This window comes from Gadus chalcogrammus, chromosome 11 (genome assembly GCF_026213295.1).
Source record: "Gadus chalcogrammus isolate NIFS_2021 chromosome 11, NIFS_Gcha_1.0, whole genome shotgun sequence".
Classification (NCBI taxonomy): Eukaryota; Metazoa; Chordata; class Actinopteri; order Gadiformes; family Gadidae; genus Gadus; species Gadus chalcogrammus.
Genome location: NC_079422.1, coordinates 24,573,358 through 24,592,896, shown reverse-complemented (window position 1 = coordinate 24,592,896; position 19,539 = coordinate 24,573,358). Strand labels below are relative to the sequence as shown.

Below are 19,539 nucleotides of genomic sequence, written 5' to 3'. Positions count from 1 at the left end.
CTCCCTCATCCCCACATGAATGAACCGGGGAGGCCGCCGTGGCTCTCTGAGGTGAGGACTCACCCGTTGTAGTTATCCAACTCGCTGGGGTTGTTCCCGTTGAGGGCGGCGGTGGCCAGGGTCTCCAGCTTCTCCTTCTGCTCCTTGTTTCTCTGCTGCAGGTCCACGATGACCGAGTTCAGGAACTGGATCTGTAGTCGAGAACCAGCGCCGTCAACAAACATAACGAAACATTCCCAAATACCACAAATGTTAAACCCAATACAGTATATCCCCTGCAGGTGAGAGCATGATAACATCCAACATGTGGAGCGACTAACCCCGTTGACTAACCCCAAGACATGAAACCTCGTGCCTGAGCTAAACACCATCGTGCCTGGCATCCAACCCCGATGCTAAGATACAGATAGAGACGTCAACCCCTTTAAACGTTCCTAAAAGCACAATATGACTGAACGACTGAAAATGGTCCCTACATAACATATGTCTAAGAAGAGAAACACATAAGACTAAAGAGCCTGGTGAGGTGAGACATGGTGGGATGGATCCAGGACAAACGCAACACAAGACAGGTGGGGGACATTTGTATTTGTGAAGCGGAGGAGTAAAACGGTCACAAACCGCAGCCTGTTGTCAGAGTAGTGACGGGCAGTAGGGACGAGAGAGAGGAGAGAGAAGACAAAAAGGTCCAGATATCAACATAAGAAGAAGGCGACGGCCCCGACGCTAGACGGTGCGCTCGAGCCATCGCTCACATGATCCGACACGTTCCGGAACAAACCGTAGACATGCTCCTGTTTAAGGATGCAGCTGAAGACACTTTATGAAATTTGCCAGCATTCCTTTTTTACCCTGATTGGGATCATGACTGTTAAAAAACGTTAATAGATTTAGATCCACCGATATTCAAAGAATGGTCTCCATTTTTACAAAAAGTGGGGAAAATTACTAAGATATACCTGGCTCTCCGCCATGTCCATGTCCTCCCTCAGCTTGTCCACGACGGCATCCCCTGGAAGGTTAACGTACGTTAAGAAGGGTAACATAAACACTTCAAACACACGTTCACTTTTGCATGTTGTAATTGTGAAATCCTGCTGCGATGATTCATACTACCACCCAAAGATGGTACGTTGTAGGGTGGAATTCAACCCAAACGATTGAGTTTGTTACCTGGGGTTTGATTGGCAGGTGTTAGGGTCAATAGGGGAGGAGGTGGGGGCGTTACCTGGGGTTTGATTGGCAGGTGTTAGGTTCAATAGGGGAGGAGATGGGGGCGGTACCTTGGGTTTGATTGGCGGGTGTTAGGTTAAATAGGGGAGGATGTGGGGGCGTTATCTGGAGTTTGATTGGCAGGTGTTAGGTTCAATAGGGGAGGAAGTGGGGGCGGTACCTTGGTCTTGATTGGCAGGATTTAGGTTAAAAAGGGGAGGAGTTGGGGATGTTACCTGTGGGTTGAGGGACGCGTGCTGCTGCTACGTCCTTCTCCAGGTTCTGGACCTGTCCCTGGAGGCCGGTCTTGTCCTTCTCCAGGGCCTTCACGGAGTCCTGCAGACCCTTCATCTTGGAGCTCTCCCCACGCAGCACCGCGAGCTGCACAGAGAACCAATAGCATGGAGCGGTGCAGCTTTTCTTCCACAGATGGACCCGTTGTCCATTAACCTCTCTAAAAAAGGTAGCAACTACATGAAAACACACTGGCAGTCTTGTTGGAGCAATGCAAAACGTACAATCAAACAGTAATCTGCCCGCTGTTCAACTTGGATATGTTGCTACCATATCATTCATGAGCCCAACCCATAGGTAAAAGAAATGCAAAATGGGTGATCCATGGGTGAAGGATCTGACGGTCACCTCTTTCCTCAGGGCCTCCAGCTCCTTCTCAGAGTTTAAGGCACTCTTTGAGGTGGAATGCTTGCCGGTCCCCACAGGAGACCGCTTCTCCTTCTCCAGCTGCTTCTTTAAGGTGCTCTCACTGTGGGGACACAGCGGGAACTGTTAGGACAGGCTACAGGATAGGACACGGGCCAGTGTGGCAACACATCGGGACTGTTAGGACAGGCTACAGGACAGGACACGGGCCAGTGTGGCAACACACAGATGACTGTTAGGACAGGCTACAGGACAGGACACGGGCCAGTGTGGCAACACATCGGGACTGTTAGGACAGGCTACAGGACAGGACACGGGCCAGTGTGGCAACACACAGATGACTGTTAGGACAGGCTACAGGACAGGACACGGGCCAGTGTGGCAACACATCGGGACTGTTAGGACAGGCTACAGGACAGGACACGGGCTAGTGTGGCAACACACAGATGACTGTTGGGGGACGACTACAGACGATGACTAGGGGGACAGGGGCCCCACAGACGATCACTAGGGGGACAGGGGCCCCACAGACGATCACTAGAGGGACAGGGGCCCCACAGACGGTCACTAGGGGGACAGGGGCCCCACAGACGATCACTTGGGGGACAGGGGCCACACAGACGATCATCATGGACCAAGAGAGGGAGTCAGAAGGAAACAGAAGAGATACAGAGAGACATACAGTGAAAGACAATGATACAGAGAGACCGAGAGAGGGGGCACATGACCTTATCTTGCATAATATGGATTTTATACTTAATATACAACAACAATTGTTGGCAATTCCAGCAAGACAGAGGCCAGGTAGTGGGATGGCATGAGAATGTCGGTATTTATGGATAACGTGCCAACATGTACAACAAAGAATACCTTATGATATTGTTTGGCAAGCTTTAAAGGCAGGAGACAAAAATAAGATCAGGCAATGCAGGCATTGTTAAAGAACGGTTAAAGTAATCCGTGACCAAAACCTCCCTTAATCTTTAGATTACGCCCTCACCTTTGCTTTAGCTCCTCAAACTTCTTTTTTAGCTGAGAGTGATCTCCCTCCAGCTAGAAAGAGAAAATACAAAAAACATGTTATCTTTAAAATGTGGAGGTACAACCATGTTATGTTGTCTGATTCTATGATTTAAAATGTGGAGGTACAAACCATGTTATGTTGTCTGATTCTATGATTTAAAATGTGGAGGTACAACCATGTTATGTTGTCTGAATAGATGATTTAAAATGTAGAAGCATAAGCATGTTATGTTGTCTGAATCGATGATTTAAAATGTAGACGCACAAACGTGTGATATTGTGTAATTCTAGGATTCAAAAAGTGGAGGTACAACCATGTGATTTAGTGTGATACTGTGATTTTAAATGTAAAAGTACAAGCATGCGTGTCACGCGTCAGGGTCCACAGGGGAGTGATCGTTGTCCCCCCTCACCTTGTCATTGAGGTGCTGCACCTGCACGAGGTCACTGTTCTTCTGCTGGTCGCTCTCCAGTTGCTGGCTCAGCCTGTGGTTCTCCTCTTGCAAGGCTTCCAGTGAGGTAGACTTGTCTTTAAGGTCCTCACTAGACCCAGACACACAGCCATGTCACACACGGAAACGTCGTAATATGTTCATCACTTATGTGTGATGAGAAAAACGTTTAATAAACACCGTTATCATTCTATCTACGATGAATCTACGCATTGTCGAGACTAGTCGTACGAGTCACTTAGGGTTGGCTGGATCAAAACAAATAAAGTGGCCAAGTGAATCCTGTTGAATGGCTTTGACTAACGATTATGGTTAAATATTTTTTTACTTTTCCCATGTATAATGATTATAGCATTATTATATATAATACCATTTATATTATAGCTTAGCTCAGGAGGTAGAGCAGTTGCCTTATAACCGAAAGGTTGCTAGTTCGATCCCCACCCCTCTTAGCTGAGTGTTGATGTGTCCCTGAGCAAGATACTTAACCCTAACGGCTCCTGGCGAGCTGGCTGTCACCTTGCATGGTTTACTCTTCCGTCGGTGTGTCAATGTGTGTATTAACCGATGTAAGTCGCTTTGGATAAAAGCGTCTGCTAAATGCCCTTATTGTAATTGTAATAGAACGATTCTCATAATCATATTTCTAAGAATTGGCGCATTAGTGCCCGTCTAAAACGTGCCTGTTGGGGCCGATAGGGGGGAGGCCGATAGCTTGGCCGCTGGAATGCTTTAAGTTGGTTTGGAGAACCATTCATCCAAACTATTTCACACTCTAGCCTGCACCTCACAGGGTCCTCAGAAACACACCAGCCGAATGTGAGATCAAGCTTACACACAGAGAGTCTTGACATTTCAGTTAGATATCCTCGTGACATTATCATCATGACGTCATTTTACAAGCAGACACACAAAGAGGGTCGCCTCTTTGTGTGACCCTCGATATCAACAAAGCGGTTCTGAATGCGTCTGAACAACCTCAAACGATCAAGTTAAGAGAAAAATAAGCCAAACGATCTTACATCTCCTGGGAGAGAGTCTTGATTCGCTGAGCATCGGATTCCAGCTTCTCTTTCGATACGTTCAGATCTTCTTGATGCTTGGTATTTTGCTGCTTCAAAACGCCCAGCTTAACAAATCAAAGCATAAACGCATTTAAAACGAAGACACAACAAACACCAGCTGAAGTTAAAAGAAGCCAAGGATTGTTTTAGATCTTAGACAAACTGAATAACACCAGAAGATCAAACGTGGTCAACACGGCATACAATGATATCAAGATCAATCCAATTGATGTCTCAAATTAGATTTAAAAACGAGTGTGAAAACGCAAGATCTGAATTAACGGGCTCCACAACTACCTGTGACTCCATCTCCTTCTTGGAGAGCGTGAGCTGTTCGAGCGACGCCTTGGCCTGGCTCATCTCCTGCTGCAGAGCGCTCTTCTCGTGGGCCAGTCGCTCCAGGGACTCCACAGAGTTACTAGAGGCATCTGCAGCCTAGAGCATGTCCAGGGAGGGGGGGATAGAAACACTGACTCAAAACCTCACCGCAAACTTCACAGGAAAAGTGTTTGATCCTCGGAGGGCCAATATGAAAAGATTTGGTGCCCATTTCGTGATCAACCCATCTACTGACCATAACCCCTAAATCGGATTGTGAATTAAATGGCGTGCATTGGGCTGTTAGGCTACTTTTTGTGTGTGTGACATAATAAGTTAACATTTTCATCACAATTGAAGGAACTAGAACTATAAAGACTACAGACAGTAAAATAAATAGAAAGATTGAAAAAGACTGCAGTCACCTTTGGTCTCATAACCGATATAAAGTGTAAGAATATTACTTTCTGTCATTCCCATGTACCTCTGGTCCAAACGTTTGACCAGGTATACAACGTTTTTTATGTTTGTTACTTTCAGATTGAGTCAACTGAGGCACATAATGGCGAGCAATTGCCGCTTTTCAAAACACCCCTTAGCGAAAGATACCGATTTTAGATCCGGTTATGAGCCAACAGGTGTCAGAATGTTTCAGAAATAAGGGTTACCCAGAGCTGGTTAGCACAAGGATGAGAAAATGGTAGTGGGAAAGGAAAGTGGAAGGAGAAGGAACTGGCAGGCATGCAGTTAAAGATCGGGGTCTAAGGCTATGTTAGTGACTTCATACTTTGCAGTAGGGGGGAGAGGAATACCTCAAGCTGCTTAGATAGAGCAAGTTTGAGCTGGGCGTCAAGCAGGGCCACTTGCTTGGTGGCTTCGTCCCTCTGTGTTTGCAGGGCGTCCCTCTGAGCTCTCAGGTCAGCCATATCGGTGGTTATTCCCTCCCTTGCCCGGTCGGACGCTGACGCCTCCTCAGTGACACTCTTGCACTGTTTCTCTAAGAGCTCCTTCTCGTTTTGTAGGACCTTGGTACTGGCCTCTAGACTTTCCCTGGCTGTTTTGAGCTGCTCTACCTGCTCCAGGAGTCTGGAGTGTTCTGCATCGCTACTCTCCTGGCTAAGGCGGAGCGAAGATAGATCCTGCTGAAGCGTACATTGTGCGGCTAAAAGAGTTTCCTTCTCTGAAGACAGGGAGCTGGTCTGCTTGGTGGCTTCGTCCCTCTGTGTTTGCAGGGCGTCCCTCTGAGCTCTCAGGTCAGCCATATCGGTGGTTATTCCCTCCCTCGCCCGGTCGGACGCTGACGCCTCCTCAGTGACACTCTTGCACTGTTTCTCTAAGAGCTCCTTCTCGTTTTGTAGGACCTTGGTACTGGCCTCTAGACTTTCCCTGGCTGTTTTGAGCTGCTCTACCTGCTCCAGGAGTCTGGAGTGTTCTGCATCGCTACTCTCCTGGCTAAGGCGGAGCGAAGATAGATCCTGCTGAAGCGTACATTGTGCGGCTAAAAGAGTTTCCTTCTCTGAAGACAGGGAGCTGGTCTGTTTTTGGAGTTCCTCAAGTTTAGATGACAAGTCTTCTTTGTCTTTTGCCAAACTACTCTGCTCTTGTTCAACCAGCTTCAGCTTAGAGCTCATGTCCTCTGCTTGCAGGGTTAAGGTTTTCTTTTCCTTGACTTCGCTTTCTAGAGTGGTAGACATCTTAGCGTTTACCTGTGTCAGTGAGGAGACCTTTGTCTGAAGATCCACAATCTGTCTAGAGATGCCATCCTGGCTGGAAGTGGCTTTATTCCGCTCTTCCGTCGCAGCCTCAACTTGAGTCTCCAGAAGACTCTTTGCCTCTGACACTGATTGTACTTTTCCCTTCAGCTCTTGGATTTCCTGGAGCAAACCCTCTTTCTCCTTCTGCAGCAACTGTGTGTTCTTCTCATTGTCCGCCTGCTTTGAGTTGAACAGAGTACAATCTTTGGTAAGGTTCTCCACCCGCTGCACAAGTTCCAAACGAACTTGTTCGGCGTCTGCTTTCAGCTTGTCATGCTCTTCGATAAGTTCGTTTTTTCCCGTCTGTAGAACTTCCATGTCAGCCTGATGTTTTTGCAATTGTTTCTCTAGATCTGTTTTTTCTTGTTTCAAAGAATTGTTCTTGGCTTCAACCTGAGCTTTTTTCTTCGTCAATTTATCCAATTTCGTTGTTAAACTGGACTTCTCTTCTGTAAGGTCTGTGTTTGTTTTGGAGGAGCTCTCCAACTGATCCTTGAAGGTCCGCAGTTCACTCGCTAGCTTATCTCGCTCCATCAGAATAACCGTTTTGTCAGAGGTGGCTTTCAAGTTCTTCTCTTCAAGTTCTTTCACCTCAATAACCAATTTCTCCTTCTCCATCTTTTCATTTTCCAGAGAAGACTCCAGGGTCACTTTATCCTTCTTCGTGGCACAAAGTCCCTTCTCATGTTCTGTTATCTGAAATTTAAGCGCTTGGTTCTGCTGTTCAAAAGTAGCAGACAGTTCCTTCACCTTTTCGTTGGACTCGACCGATTGCTCAGACGAGACCCGAAGCTTTTCCGTTAGCTCCTCCTTCTCCTTAAGCAGTGCCTCCTTCTCAGAGATCACCTTTCTTTGGGCGGCTAGCATGTCCTCCTTCTCCTGCAGGAGCTGGAGCCTCTCGGAGTCAGTCACCTGACTGCTCATCTTGAACTCTTCGAGCATCTTGGCCATGCTCTGTTTGGAGGCCTCGACCTCGTCCTTTTCCCTCGTCGTCTTCTCCAGATCCTTCTTGGTGGCGCCAAGACTGTTCTGAAGATCCACATTCACTGCGTCGAGGCGTTCCTTATCAGAAGTGACCGCACTGATTTGAGCAGACATCTCATCCTTCTCCTTCGTCAGCGTTTCGGTCGCGGCTTGCAGCTGGCTGTTCTTCATGGTGAGATCTTCCTTCTCCAAGCTCAAGGACTGAAGCTTCGCCTGCAGCTCTGAGTTTTTAAGATCAAGTGCTTTTTTGGAGTTTCGGGCCGAGTCTCTCTCCGAAACGAGGGTTTCCCGCTCCAGGGTCGACATTGACACGTTCTCCTGGAGCTCCTCCTGAAGTCGGCTCCTCTCTTTGCAGACGCCTTCATAGTCCTCTAGAAGCTGCTTCTTCTTCGACTCCAACTGCTGCAGGTCCTGCTGATGCTTCTGCAGTGTCTCCTGTTGGTCTGAGCTCTCTCTACGAAGGTCTTCAAGCTGGGTCTCTTGTTCACGATTCGCTTGCTTCAGGGTTTGATTTTCCGCTTGTCTCTCCTGGAGAAGGTTTTTAACCTTTTCCAACTCCTTACCCAGAGAGCCCTTCACCCCGTCCGACTGCTTGTTGTCATTAAGGAGCTTATCCGTCGTGGTTTGCAACGACTCGTTCTTGAGGGAAACCTCCTTGTGGCTGACCTCCAGTGCAGCCAGCTTGGCCTGTACCTCAGCAAGCTGCTTTTCTAGAGCCTCTTTCTGGACCTTACTCTGCTCACTCTCCTTACACGCCTGCTCTAGAGCTACACTCTGCGTCGCCGCTTTCTGGGACAACTGCTCAACGTCCTGGCGGGAGGAATGAACGTCAGCTGATAGACGCTGGGGAAAACAGAGGGAGGGATGTGTATACATACAGGAAAAGATGAATCCCAACATAAACCGAGCAGGTACAAGCCACAAAATAACATTATGAATAATAATAATAAATGGTATGCAAATGAAAGGTGAAGCTGCTGAAGCATAAAACCAGAGGAAGCGCCCAGCCACACCTCCCACCAGCAACAACCGCGTTGCAACATAATTCTTTGTTTCACTTTGGATTAACATTTTCACTGAGGAGAATAAGGCAGATAAATATGTAAACGTGGAAATAAGACTCACTAAATTTTGATGTACAACACATGCAGCTGAGGGACGCGTCTTAACCAGTTGTAATTATTGTTTTACATTTAAAACAAGGGTTATAATACAAATGACACGGATATCATTAACTACATTGGAGATGGATTGCCTCAGATTTACCGAAGCGGAAGTGAAAATGTTATTCCAAAAATGACTGAATGCACTTGAACACCGAAATGCCTATTTTGTTTAAATAAGCTGATGCATCTAAATAGTCATTGGGTTTGTTGTTAGTGAATCTGATTCAGGTCAAATCCTGTGCATCAACTATATTTATGTTAAGCAGCGAAGAAAGCAACCTGTAGATGACATCGAATGAAAGAAACCCTCTGGTGCGTTAACGCACATTAGACTGACGATGTCGTACGACGCTTTTGCTTAACCGAACGGGACAATGGAAGTTGAGCATTGATCTTTTGAAAGAGTTCAAAAGCAGAAAATGATTACACATTAATTATAAAATGTATTTCCTTTTTTCATGTTGGTTTCATTCTACTTGTAAACTCTGAAAAAAAAAAAAAATGGAACAGCAAAATATTCTCTCATCAAAAGCATCTACGTCTAGCTGGATGAAAAGGGCTCACCTCAGACTGCTCCTTCAATGGCCGGAGCTCAGAGACCTCCTTCTCCAGCTCCTGGGCTGTGCTCCTGGAGGAGCTGAGCTCCGCCCGCAGGGCCTCCAACTCCTTGGCGTGGAGCTCAGACGCCTGCTCGGAGGCCTTCTTCTGGGCCTCCTTCAGCTCCTCGACCAGAGCTTCACCTTGTTGGATGGTCTTCTCCTACATGGGAGCGGGAGGAAAGAGCACGAGTGAAAAACAGTCCAAATTTGAAACACGAACCAGCAAGTATCTGTTTGGAGCATGAATGTGATTGGATGACGTTTAATGGGGGCGGCATGTGGCTCAGGAGGGAGAGGTTGCTAGTTTGATCCCTGGCTCCTCCTAGCGGATTGTCAGTGTCCCTGAGCAAGACACTACGCTAACTGCTCCGGTTCCATGGTTGTCTCCGCTCTTGGTGTGTGAATGTGTGCATGAATGGGTGAACACTAGGGATGTGTCGGTCGCGACTGATTCGTTACAACGAACGAATCCCGAACGTGAATGACAAGAACTGGTTCCCCAAAACAAGAAGAACTGGTTCTTTGATTCTTTTTTTTTTAACATAAACCAAACATATGGTCACGTAAATAAAATATACGAACGAATAGAGCTCCGTCTCCCCGCAACTTATATTGATTGAGTCTACAACGTTCTCAAAGATTCAGCCAATGAGAGGTAGCAATGGTGTTGGAATGGCACCTGGGTAAACCAATGACAAGGCGGTACCGTCGAATATGCGCGCTTTCTGTCTGACGTATCTTGGGTCATACCATTCGACGTGGGGCCACTCATATATCCCCCTACATTTTTTCGAAAATAGACTTGACCTCCATCTGTTTATTGGATAAACGCATTTCCCAATCCCAGGAGTCTTTGCTCCATTCTACGTCAATTTAAGAACAAACAAAGAAATTAAACTGAAGTTCGTATTTTTTATTTATGACCATGCAAGTTCTGTAATGCCTGAACAATGAAAAATCTAATGTAAAGTAAAATAAAATTATAAATGTAAAACCATGAATGAAATATAGAGAGTAAGCAAGTGGTATAATTATTGGTGGGACGTTCGATATACTATATAGCAGGCATCTCCAAACGGCGGACTGCGGTCTTGACGATCCTATCCGGACCCATGACCAATTAAAAAGTTTTTTAGGATGTAATCTGACGTAACGAACGAATCAAAACGACCGAATCAAATAAACGAATCATTATAGTGAACTGAACTGAAAGAACTAGTTCCCGGAAAAGAATCATTTTGCCCATCCCTAGTGAACACGAGGCAATATTTTAAAGAGTTTTTAGTGGCCACTGGTTAGAAAGGCGCTATATAAATTAGAGCCCAACCAATATATCGGCGGGCCGATATTATCGGCGGGCCGATATTATCGGCCGATATTAGGCATTTTCCAAACTATCGGTATCGGACGATTAATTAATACATTAAAAATCATTATTATTATTTATTTTGGTTATTGTGTTTTTGTTCAAAGGACTTTGGAGTTTCACATCTTAAGTTTGTATTTTTATAAATTTTATTTATCAGAACTTTAATAAATTTTGATTTTTCTGTTGTGACAATAAAACAATAAAATAAAGTTTATTTTTAAACTGCAATACCTTATTATTTAGTGACGACTCATAAATAACTACAAATAACCAATGTTAGGGAAATCTGTTTATGTTTTGTTTCAAGTTTCTGGAATTTATTTTTAAAAATCGGCCGATATATCGAAATATCGGATTTTTAAATCACCAAATATTTATATCGTATCGGCCTTAAAAATCCTTTATCGGTCGGGCTCTAATATGAATGCAGTCCATTTACCATTAGCTGAGCATCTGAGAAGCTTCACAAAAATAGCTTATCCCGCCATTTCTAGAAACAGATGCATCCCTTCATTTCTGAAGTCACTGCAAACCATCTCCTGAGTTCCAACGCTCTCTGCCGTCAGGAACGCGCACAGCAGCGCAGCGCTGCAACAGACGGGACGCGGGCTGGGACCTCACCAAGTGGACGATCTTCTCCTGGAGGGAGGAGGCTTGAGCCGAGAAGGTGTCCTTGGTCTCGGCCAGCTGCTGCTCTCTTCTGGAGAGCTCCTGCTCCTGCTGCTCGGTGAGGTGTGCTACCCGCTCCTTCTCCTCCGCCAGCTGGCTCTGCAGCTCCTCTACCCTCCTGGATACGTTGAGGGAGCCGGGGGACACAAGAGATAGAAGTCAGTTCAGTCTTTCCACACATCATTAGGTTCTATTTGTGGTGGTAGCTAACTGACTGGGCGGGGAGGATATTGGATAAACTAAATTGTAATATATTTATAGGCATCCCATATACAACAGGCATGGATTTAAAGAATAAATCAGCCTAATTTCGGATGCTTTGATCCCTCAACTATCCCTCAACAAGCCCGGTATGTCATAGCAGTGATGCCCTAACCTTTGCTTCTATGTATCTATCCATGTTATTGTAGTGAGGACCAAAATTAGCTTCTGTGTATCTATCCATGTTATGGTAGTGATGACCAACCTTAACTTCTGTGTATCTATCCATGTTATGGCAGTGAGGCCCTAACCGTAGCTTCTCTGTATCTATCCATGTTATGGCAGTGAGGCCCTAACCGTAGCTTCTCTGTATCCGTCCATGTTATGGCAGTGACGCCCTAACCTTTGCTTCTGCGTGATGTCTTGGTTCATCTTGGTGAGCTGCTCAGAGCTGTCTCCAGAGGACTTCATCATGTTTGAGATGTCCCCTTCCAGCTGGGCCTTGTCTTTTGCCAGCTGCTCCACCTTCTCCTCCCCGGTCTTGAGCTTCCTCTCCAGGCCTGCGGACGGATGGGGACGGGCCAAGTCAGATGCAATGGGAATATCAGTTCATTGGATTCAGCCCATTTGGTTGGTTTAGCATTAACCATCACTTCACCCTTTTGCCATCCATCCAACGTCAGATTAATGAAGCCTTTTCGACAACGTCATCATCCTATGAAAAACATCATCCCAAACCATGCGTAGACTACCTAGTCAAATTGGGCCCAGATTGAGCTGTGAGGACATGGGTGTGCCCATGTGGTTTGAGCGAAGGGTTAGAGCCAATGTATTGCAATACTGTTGTATTTGATAGGATGCCATAACAAAAAAAAACAATAGAAAAAGATCTCACCTGCAAGTTGACTTCTAAGGGTTTCGGATTCAGTGGTCAGTGATGTGCACTGCTCCTCCTTCTTGCTGAGATTATCATGCATTTCTGAAAAAAATGAAAATCAATTCAGCCACAACTTTACTATGAAACTAGTCGACAGATAAGGAAGTAATTATTTTAGATGTAATCAGGCAACGGTGGAGAAAGAATATGGCTAATACGTTACCTTGCACATTTTTGGCAGATATCGTCTGTTCCTCTGCATTCTCTGTCAACTTGTGTTTCTAAAGAAAAAAATAATAATCATATATAATGCATGTCAGTGTTTTTCAACCTGGGTACTGACGGCAGGGTCCTCAGGCACCTCTGGGGGAACGGACGGGTACTGCAGCTGGTTCATGGATGTAGTCTTGGATAAGACTAATTTAATTATACACATATCGATATTTATTAAATATAAATAATGTTTAGAAGATATTGTAAAATTGTTTGTTATTCTAAAAAAAATATGTTGCTGTGTGCATTCCATCCCGTTTTCCATTGTAATATTTTTCATTGATGTCTTGTTTTAATTTGTGCTTAATATTCAGACGTAAGCAGTGTTTCTGACTTTCTTTCTGATGTACCCAACTGGCCACAGCCGTCTTGTGGTAATAATTGTGTTTAAAGGGGGTGCGGGCACTCTATGCTCAGCCACTGCATGTGTATTTATTGGGAACCATCGCTGTACGCAGCACCACTTAGGTATTTTACCCCATTATAACTATCCATTACTACTATCGTATTAAATCAAGCAGGTGACTGTAAATATGTTTGTTAATTATATCAAATATGGTTCTTAAAATATGACAACATTTATGCTTAACCAAAACACAGACGCCCATCGGTGTGTCTATGAAGCTCCAAACAACCCCGTGCTGCTGGACCAACTGACCAGGCTCTTCAGCTCCGCCTCCTGGGTCTCCTTGTCCTTGTCCGCCTCCTTCAGCGCCAGCTCGCCGGCGTGCAGCTTCCCCAGGACCTCCTCCATCTCTACCAGGTGCTGCTCCTCCGCCCGCTCCACCTTGGAGTGCAGCGCCTCCTCCAGCCTCTCCTTCTCCTCGGTCAGCCCCAGCAGCCGGGCCTTCAGCGCCTCCCTCTCCGTGAACCAGTCCGTGCCGCTGGCCTCGTGCCGGGCGGCCGCCTCCTCCAGGGCCGTCTTGTGCTCCACCTTCAGCCGCTCCAGCGTGGTCCTGGTGGCCACCAGCTCCTCCGTCTGGGCGCCGGCGCCCTTGCTGAGGGACGCCTTCAGCTCCTCCATGGCCGCCTGGTGGGAGGCCAGGGCCGACTCCAGCTTGGAGCGCCACAGCTCCGCCACGTCGGCGCTCGCCTTCTCCGCCTGGCTCAGGCGGTCCTGCAGCTGCTGCTTGTCCCCCGTGAGCCGGACCGAGGCCACCTGGACCTGGGCCAGGCTCTCGGCGTGGGCCCTCTCCTGGCCCTCCAGCTTCTCGCCGAGCGTCTGCGTCTCCTCCAGCCGCCGGGCCTCCAGGGAGGTGAGCTGCGCCCGCAGCGAGCTGATCTCCTCCAGCAGAGGGGAGGGCTCCGGGTCGCCGGGGCCCTGCTGGCTCTCCAGACGCAGCCGCAGGTCGGCCACCTCCCCCCCCTTGAGGGACAGGTCTCGCTCCAGCTCCATGATGCGAGACTTCTCGGACACGGTAACGACCTACATGAGGACAAATCTAACCGTCAAGGTGTCGAAGCGGAGGCGGAGACGTGCGTGTTCCGTTTGACGGGTTCAAACCGTGTTTAAGTGCGTCAATGTGAAGAGCTATCATTATTATCATCGTCGTGAACACAATAATGATCTCTCTAGGAACTGTGAGGACGTAAAGTATATACAAATAATAATGATTTAATATATAACAGAGCACTAGCTTACAGCAGTATTTACACAGCAGTCAATTAAAGAATATACTGGCCTCTTGTGGCCACAGAAAGTATGGCCTTAATGACTGAAATGATGATTGAAATGCAACGAAAGAATTTTGGCCGTATCTGATCGACTCATTTCTAATGTGTATTTCTGTATGATTCACGTAGAGGAGCCACTTCAAATGTTCCCGTTATTAAGGAGGCAGATGCACCTTTTCAATACGTATCCCCCAAGAGAAGACCATTTTATATAGAAATCTTCTACATGTTCCAACTTTTCCCTATTGCTAAAAGCCCACTTCAACACTTTTACGCAAAATCTATATCAACCTAAAAAACGGTTGAATACTCAAACTGGATTTTGCGAGTAACGAATAAATATAGAATATTGATTGACGTCTCGGGGGGGAGAGCGCTGTTCGGTAGCGGAGAGCCGTCTAACCGTCCTGGAGGAGGCATGGGTGGGAGGGTAGCTGCTGTGGCATCAAGACTGAGGCCTGCACACCAACCACAACACGCACTACGAGGTCACAGATCTAGCTATTTGGGGGGGGGTGAGAGGTTAGGGTAGGGCCTTGTGAGGCCATCGTCTTGGTACTTTTTTCAAAATGAAGATGAAATCGAATGTCCCCAACGAAGCCCTTATCTCTTAAGACCTCAGGGAAAACGAGATTGCTGCGTGATGTGGCAAAGTATGACGCTATGCTGAGCTTCAGGCCGGACGTGTATTACATTCCACTCCAAGTGGAAAAGCATTTCCTAAGAACCTGTCTTATATTTCTCCCATTTTTTAACCAAGCAATCAGTTAAACGTCTCCTGTGTGGTCTAACAGGAGCGTCAGGTTTATAGCCAGAGGCCATTAGGACAGCGCAGATAAGCGTTAGTGTTTCTCGGCAGTAGCCTTTGTCTCTCTCCCCTCTATCTCTCTGCAGAACAGGGAACATGGCAGCGCAAAGGAGTCCATTACCCTAGTGTCTTCTAGCTCCCTTTGGAGTTTGTCAGCTTTGGTCTTTTCAAAGAGCAGGCTCTGCTCGAGCTCCTTAATGTGGGCATGCTCCAGTTTGGTCTGCGTCTGTTAGTAAAACAAAAGGGGAAGAGGAAGAGAACACACCAGTGCCACCATCACATGCCAGCCCACCACAGCCAAGACAGGAACCAGGAAGTGGTGGGAGAAGGGGGGGGGGTTTGGGAAGGGGTTGTTGGGAGGACAGGGTGGATGGGGTCAGGGGGTGATGGGGGGGTGGGGGTGAAGGAAGGGGATGCAGGCCCCTCATGGGTTATGAGATGCAGAGGTGTGGGTTGATGGATGCAGATGACTCAAAGTTAAACGACATGCAGGACGACACCCGGTGAGCACGTTGTTGTTGTTATGGATTCAGAACGGTTTGTGCGGCGAAGCAGCGGGTACATCGCATTAATAAAGGTCACATCACCGCACATGTGAAGAGAAAGCAGTGTTGAATGGTTTGACACTTTTGCATTCAGTGGCAAGAGGGACGAGTTAACTGCCCGTTACTTGTGTTTTATCATTCATATTCTGATCTCCCTTTGGGGATCAGAACAGTTGAACAAATCATTACATTAATTACACTTAATATATCAAAACGATATAAACAATCACACCCAACTGTGCCTTCTCTCATTAGTGAGCAAGTCATTTACTTCCTGTATACTGCGAGTTTATAGAAACTTGACTCGATGCACAGTGGTTTAATAAATTTGTTGAACTTAAAAGTAAAATCAAATAGAAAGGGACTCCCGTTAGAAAATAACCAACCCATATCAGACCCTAACCCTGAGAAGGATTAAGGCTGCAGGTGGGGGAGTGTGTCTAGGGGATGGGGGGGGGGGGGTGGTGGGCATCTCCAGTGGTTCCATGCTAAGCATTGGATCAATCATAGCGGAGGAAACGAGGAAAACAACACAGGAACAAGGAAGAAAGCAACAAGGTCACATCATTGAGCAGGAAGGTACTGGAGGGAGGGTCAGCACGGTGTTAAGACAAGAAGCTTGAAATCCAACACGGATCATTGGACTGAGGCGCACGGTGTAAGATCTGGATTGACTTTGATACGGTCCAAGCTTCATGCATGCGTTTTAACCACACCCTCAAACCACGTCACGTTATATATTAAGAACACGGTTAGTAAACAATTACAGAAAAGGAAGATAGAAAGGGTGTATTCTAACCCTTTGAGAATTATTTTTAGATCTATTTTGTGGAAGGATGCCTTCAAGGAGAGCGTAACAGGCCCTTGATTGGTGAGGAACTGTGGAACAAACAACATAAGCCCTTAGATCAAACACAGGTCCATCTCACACCAGGGTACACAGTACTGCTACCTAGTAGTTAGTATTACTGCCTGCCTACTGGGAGATTATAAACAGAGAAGGTTTCATCAGGTAGGAACGAGAGTAAACCATTCCAATACAGAACACCCTTGACTCGAGTGGCAGATCTCTAATTGTTTATGATTACAGATGAATCAAGAATCAAAGTGATTTTAGACTATTGTCTAGGCATGCTGAGGTAGTTAGTCCTATTATATGACTCTGAGGTAGAAAAGCATCACAGCACATTATTCCGTCAATGATGCTTTCATTCTAACTTTGCATCTACATGTAAAGTTAAGGTATTTTACTTTGCTGCACAGTACACACCTCGTAAGTGACAGCCCAATACCTGCCTAGATATGGCAGTGGAACAATGCTAGCACCAAGCGGACGAGACTCAGAGACAGTGGGTAACTATCTTGCGGTAAGCAAAACAGCCAGATTCAAGTAGCGTTTTAGGAATAGTGGGTTTTGTTTTGGAACGCCTGCAATAAACGCTGACAGAGACAGAGCCAACTATGCGCAAGCCTCATCCATCTCAGCGATGCAGAATTCCTGATGCTCATCACTTACGAGGTCTATAAATGCTCAGGCTGTCATCTCTGTGGATTGTGTTTTGGCTGTGTTATTTTAAAAAGGCTTAGGAAGACGAAATCAATCCTTCTACAGAGATCTTATGAAGCTGGGAAATCTATAGCGAAAGAATACAGCAGACCTTGCAGATACTTAAATTCCTTAAACGTTATTAAATGGCACTCATTTTGAATGAGCTAGCCAAGAGTTGAGTTGCAATAAAATATCACTTAAGCAACAGAGGCACATTCTGTAACAACGACGTACAAAAAATGACACGCAATTGTTACATTGTGCTTGAGATCGGGTGCTGTGGATATTGGGTCGTACATTTACCTCCAGGGTTACGTGTTTATATATTATTATTCATATTTACCTCCAGGTCACCCTTGGTAATACACGCTTCTTCTACACGGAACTGAAGGTCCTCAACCTTCCTGTTCAACACAAATTAAACACAGCAGCTTTGAAAAACTGTTTGTACTTAGGAAGATGTAATGGGTTTCCCCCTTCAACACACACACACACACACACACACACACACACACACACACACACACACACACACACACACACACACACACACACACACACACACACACACACACACACACACACACACACACACACACACACACACACACACACACACACACGCTCTGCAGAGATCATCGTGTTACTTTACAGTTGGGTGCTTGGGCTTAGAGAGAAGATCCCTACCTCTTCTCCTCCTCCAGGTGGTTCAGCAGTTCCACCTTCTCCTTGTCCGCTGCCTCCACCAGGGCTCGCAGCTGGTCCATTTTGGACTCCATCTTCAATACCAAAACCAAAGTCAGTGGAAGACATTTCAGAGCTGTTAAGAAGGCAGAGTGACCTCCCATGTCACATCTAGCAGACACTTATCCAAAGCAACTTGCAATTAGTACATTTGACAGAAGAAAGAAACAATATATTGCTTTCGGTACAGTAAGGATGTTCATAGAACCAAGTGCCAAACACTTACAATCACTAGGTTAACTTAATCCCTGTACAAAGCTAAGTAGGATAAGATGCTACACAACTCCAAGTACTATTTTTAAGTGCAAGGACGCACAGCATTCAATAAGTGCGTACATTAAGTGCCAGGACTTACAGCATACAGTAAGAGCGTAGGAGGGGTGTGAGGGAGTGGGAGGGTTAAAGAGGGAGGCTATGCAGAGTCTAGATGAACTATGAACACGTCTCTGGTTTAACGGTGCTATACAGTGACATAACACCAGAAGGACAGATTATGCATTGTAATAACGTCACCTGGTCCTGGTCGTCCCGCAGCAGGTTGAGCTCCTGCTCCACCTCCCCCACGTGGCTGGTGGCCTTGGCCACCTCGGCCCTCTCCATGTCCCTCTCGGCCATGAGCTGCTCGATGTGCTGCTGCTTCTCCTTCAGCGCCTCCTGCAGCGCCGTGGTGCCCGAGATCTTACGGCTGTAGCGCGACGATGTCTCCGTCAGCTGCGGAGCAGGAGACAGGGCACGGCTCACACTTAGTGACAGGGGGGCAGAGCTACGCTAGCTCTGGCTAATAGGAGAGCAGAGCTACACTAGCTCTGGCTAACAGGAGAGCAGAGCTACACTAGCTCTGGCTAACAGGAGAGCAGAGCTACGCTAGCTCTGGCTAACAGGAGAGCAGAGCTACACTAGCTCTGGCTAACAGGAGAGCAGAGCTACGCTAGCTCTGGCTAACAGGAGAGCAGAGCTACACTAGCTCTGGCTAACAGGGGACCAGAGCTACGCTAGCTCTGGCTAACAGGAGAGCAGAGCTACACTAGCTCTGGCTAACAGGGGACCAGAGCTACGCTAGCTCTGGTTAACAGGGGAACAGAGCTACGCTAGCTCTGGCTAACAGGAGACCAGGGGAACAGAGCTAGGCCATCTCTGGCTAACCGAAGACCAGCGCTACGCTAACTCTGACTAACATGAAACCATAGCTCTCGCTAACAGGAGGGCAGAGCTACGCTAGCGCTGACTAACAGGAAACCGGAGCTACGATAGCTCTCGCTAACAGGAAACCAGAGCCATTATCAGACTCAGGATCCCAGTGCAGGATTACTAGCGGGGGGGCGGGGGGAGCTAGGCGGCGGGCTCACCAGGCCGGTGCGGCTGGGCTTGGCGCTGACTGAAGAGGCCACGGAGCTCATGGTACTGATGGAGCTGGCGCTGGGGCTGCGCTTCAGGCCCGTGGGCGTGGGCGTCGAGGCGGGGATCTTCCGCGCGACGGTCTTTGCCTTGGCAGGGGTGGTGGAGGGGAAGCCGATGCGGGTGACCTTGTGAACCGGTGCAAACAGGCCATACTTGGGCTGGCACTGAAAGTACCTGTGAGGGAGAGGAAGCAAAGGGAC

General features: G+C 47.0%; 1 protein-coding gene across 3 annotated transcripts in view; it reads right to left on the bottom strand.

Annotated features, from left to right (window-relative positions):
• The window catches only part of clip1a (CAP-GLY domain containing linker protein 1a), a 29,593-nt gene that overhangs the window by 1,449 nt on the left and 8,605 nt on the right, over positions 1-19,539 (bottom strand). Inside the window, exons 5-24 of one of the 3 annotated variants that reach the window (XM_056601527.1) lie at positions 19,288-19,513; positions 18,455-18,652; positions 17,885-17,976; positions 17,541-17,601; positions 15,225-15,329; positions 13,280-14,047; positions 12,572-12,629; positions 12,367-12,450; positions 11,875-12,031; positions 11,223-11,388; positions 9,198-9,392; positions 5,542-8,310; positions 4,709-4,846; positions 4,370-4,476; positions 3,309-3,438; positions 2,873-2,925; positions 1,855-1,975; positions 1,449-1,593; positions 960-1,012; positions 64-191 (exon numbers count right to left, since the gene is read on the bottom strand). In XM_056601527.1, coding sequence (XP_056457502.1) covers positions 64-191; positions 960-1,012; positions 1,449-1,593; positions 1,855-1,975; positions 2,873-2,925; positions 3,309-3,438; positions 4,370-4,476; positions 4,709-4,846; positions 5,542-8,310; positions 9,198-9,392; positions 11,223-11,388; positions 11,875-12,031; positions 12,367-12,450; positions 12,572-12,629; positions 13,280-14,047; positions 15,225-15,329; positions 17,541-17,601; positions 17,885-17,976; positions 18,455-18,652; positions 19,288-19,513 — 5,754 coding nt within the window. The remainder of the gene's footprint in view (positions 1-63; positions 192-959; positions 1,013-1,448; positions 1,594-1,854; positions 1,976-2,872; positions 2,926-3,308; positions 3,439-4,369; positions 4,477-4,708; positions 4,847-5,541; positions 8,311-9,197; positions 9,393-11,222; positions 11,389-11,874; positions 12,032-12,366; positions 12,451-12,571; positions 12,630-13,279; positions 14,048-15,224; positions 15,330-17,540; positions 17,602-17,884; positions 17,977-18,454; positions 18,653-19,287; positions 19,514-19,539) is intronic. The other 2 variants (XM_056601529.1, XM_056601528.1) reach the window with 2 other exon arrangements.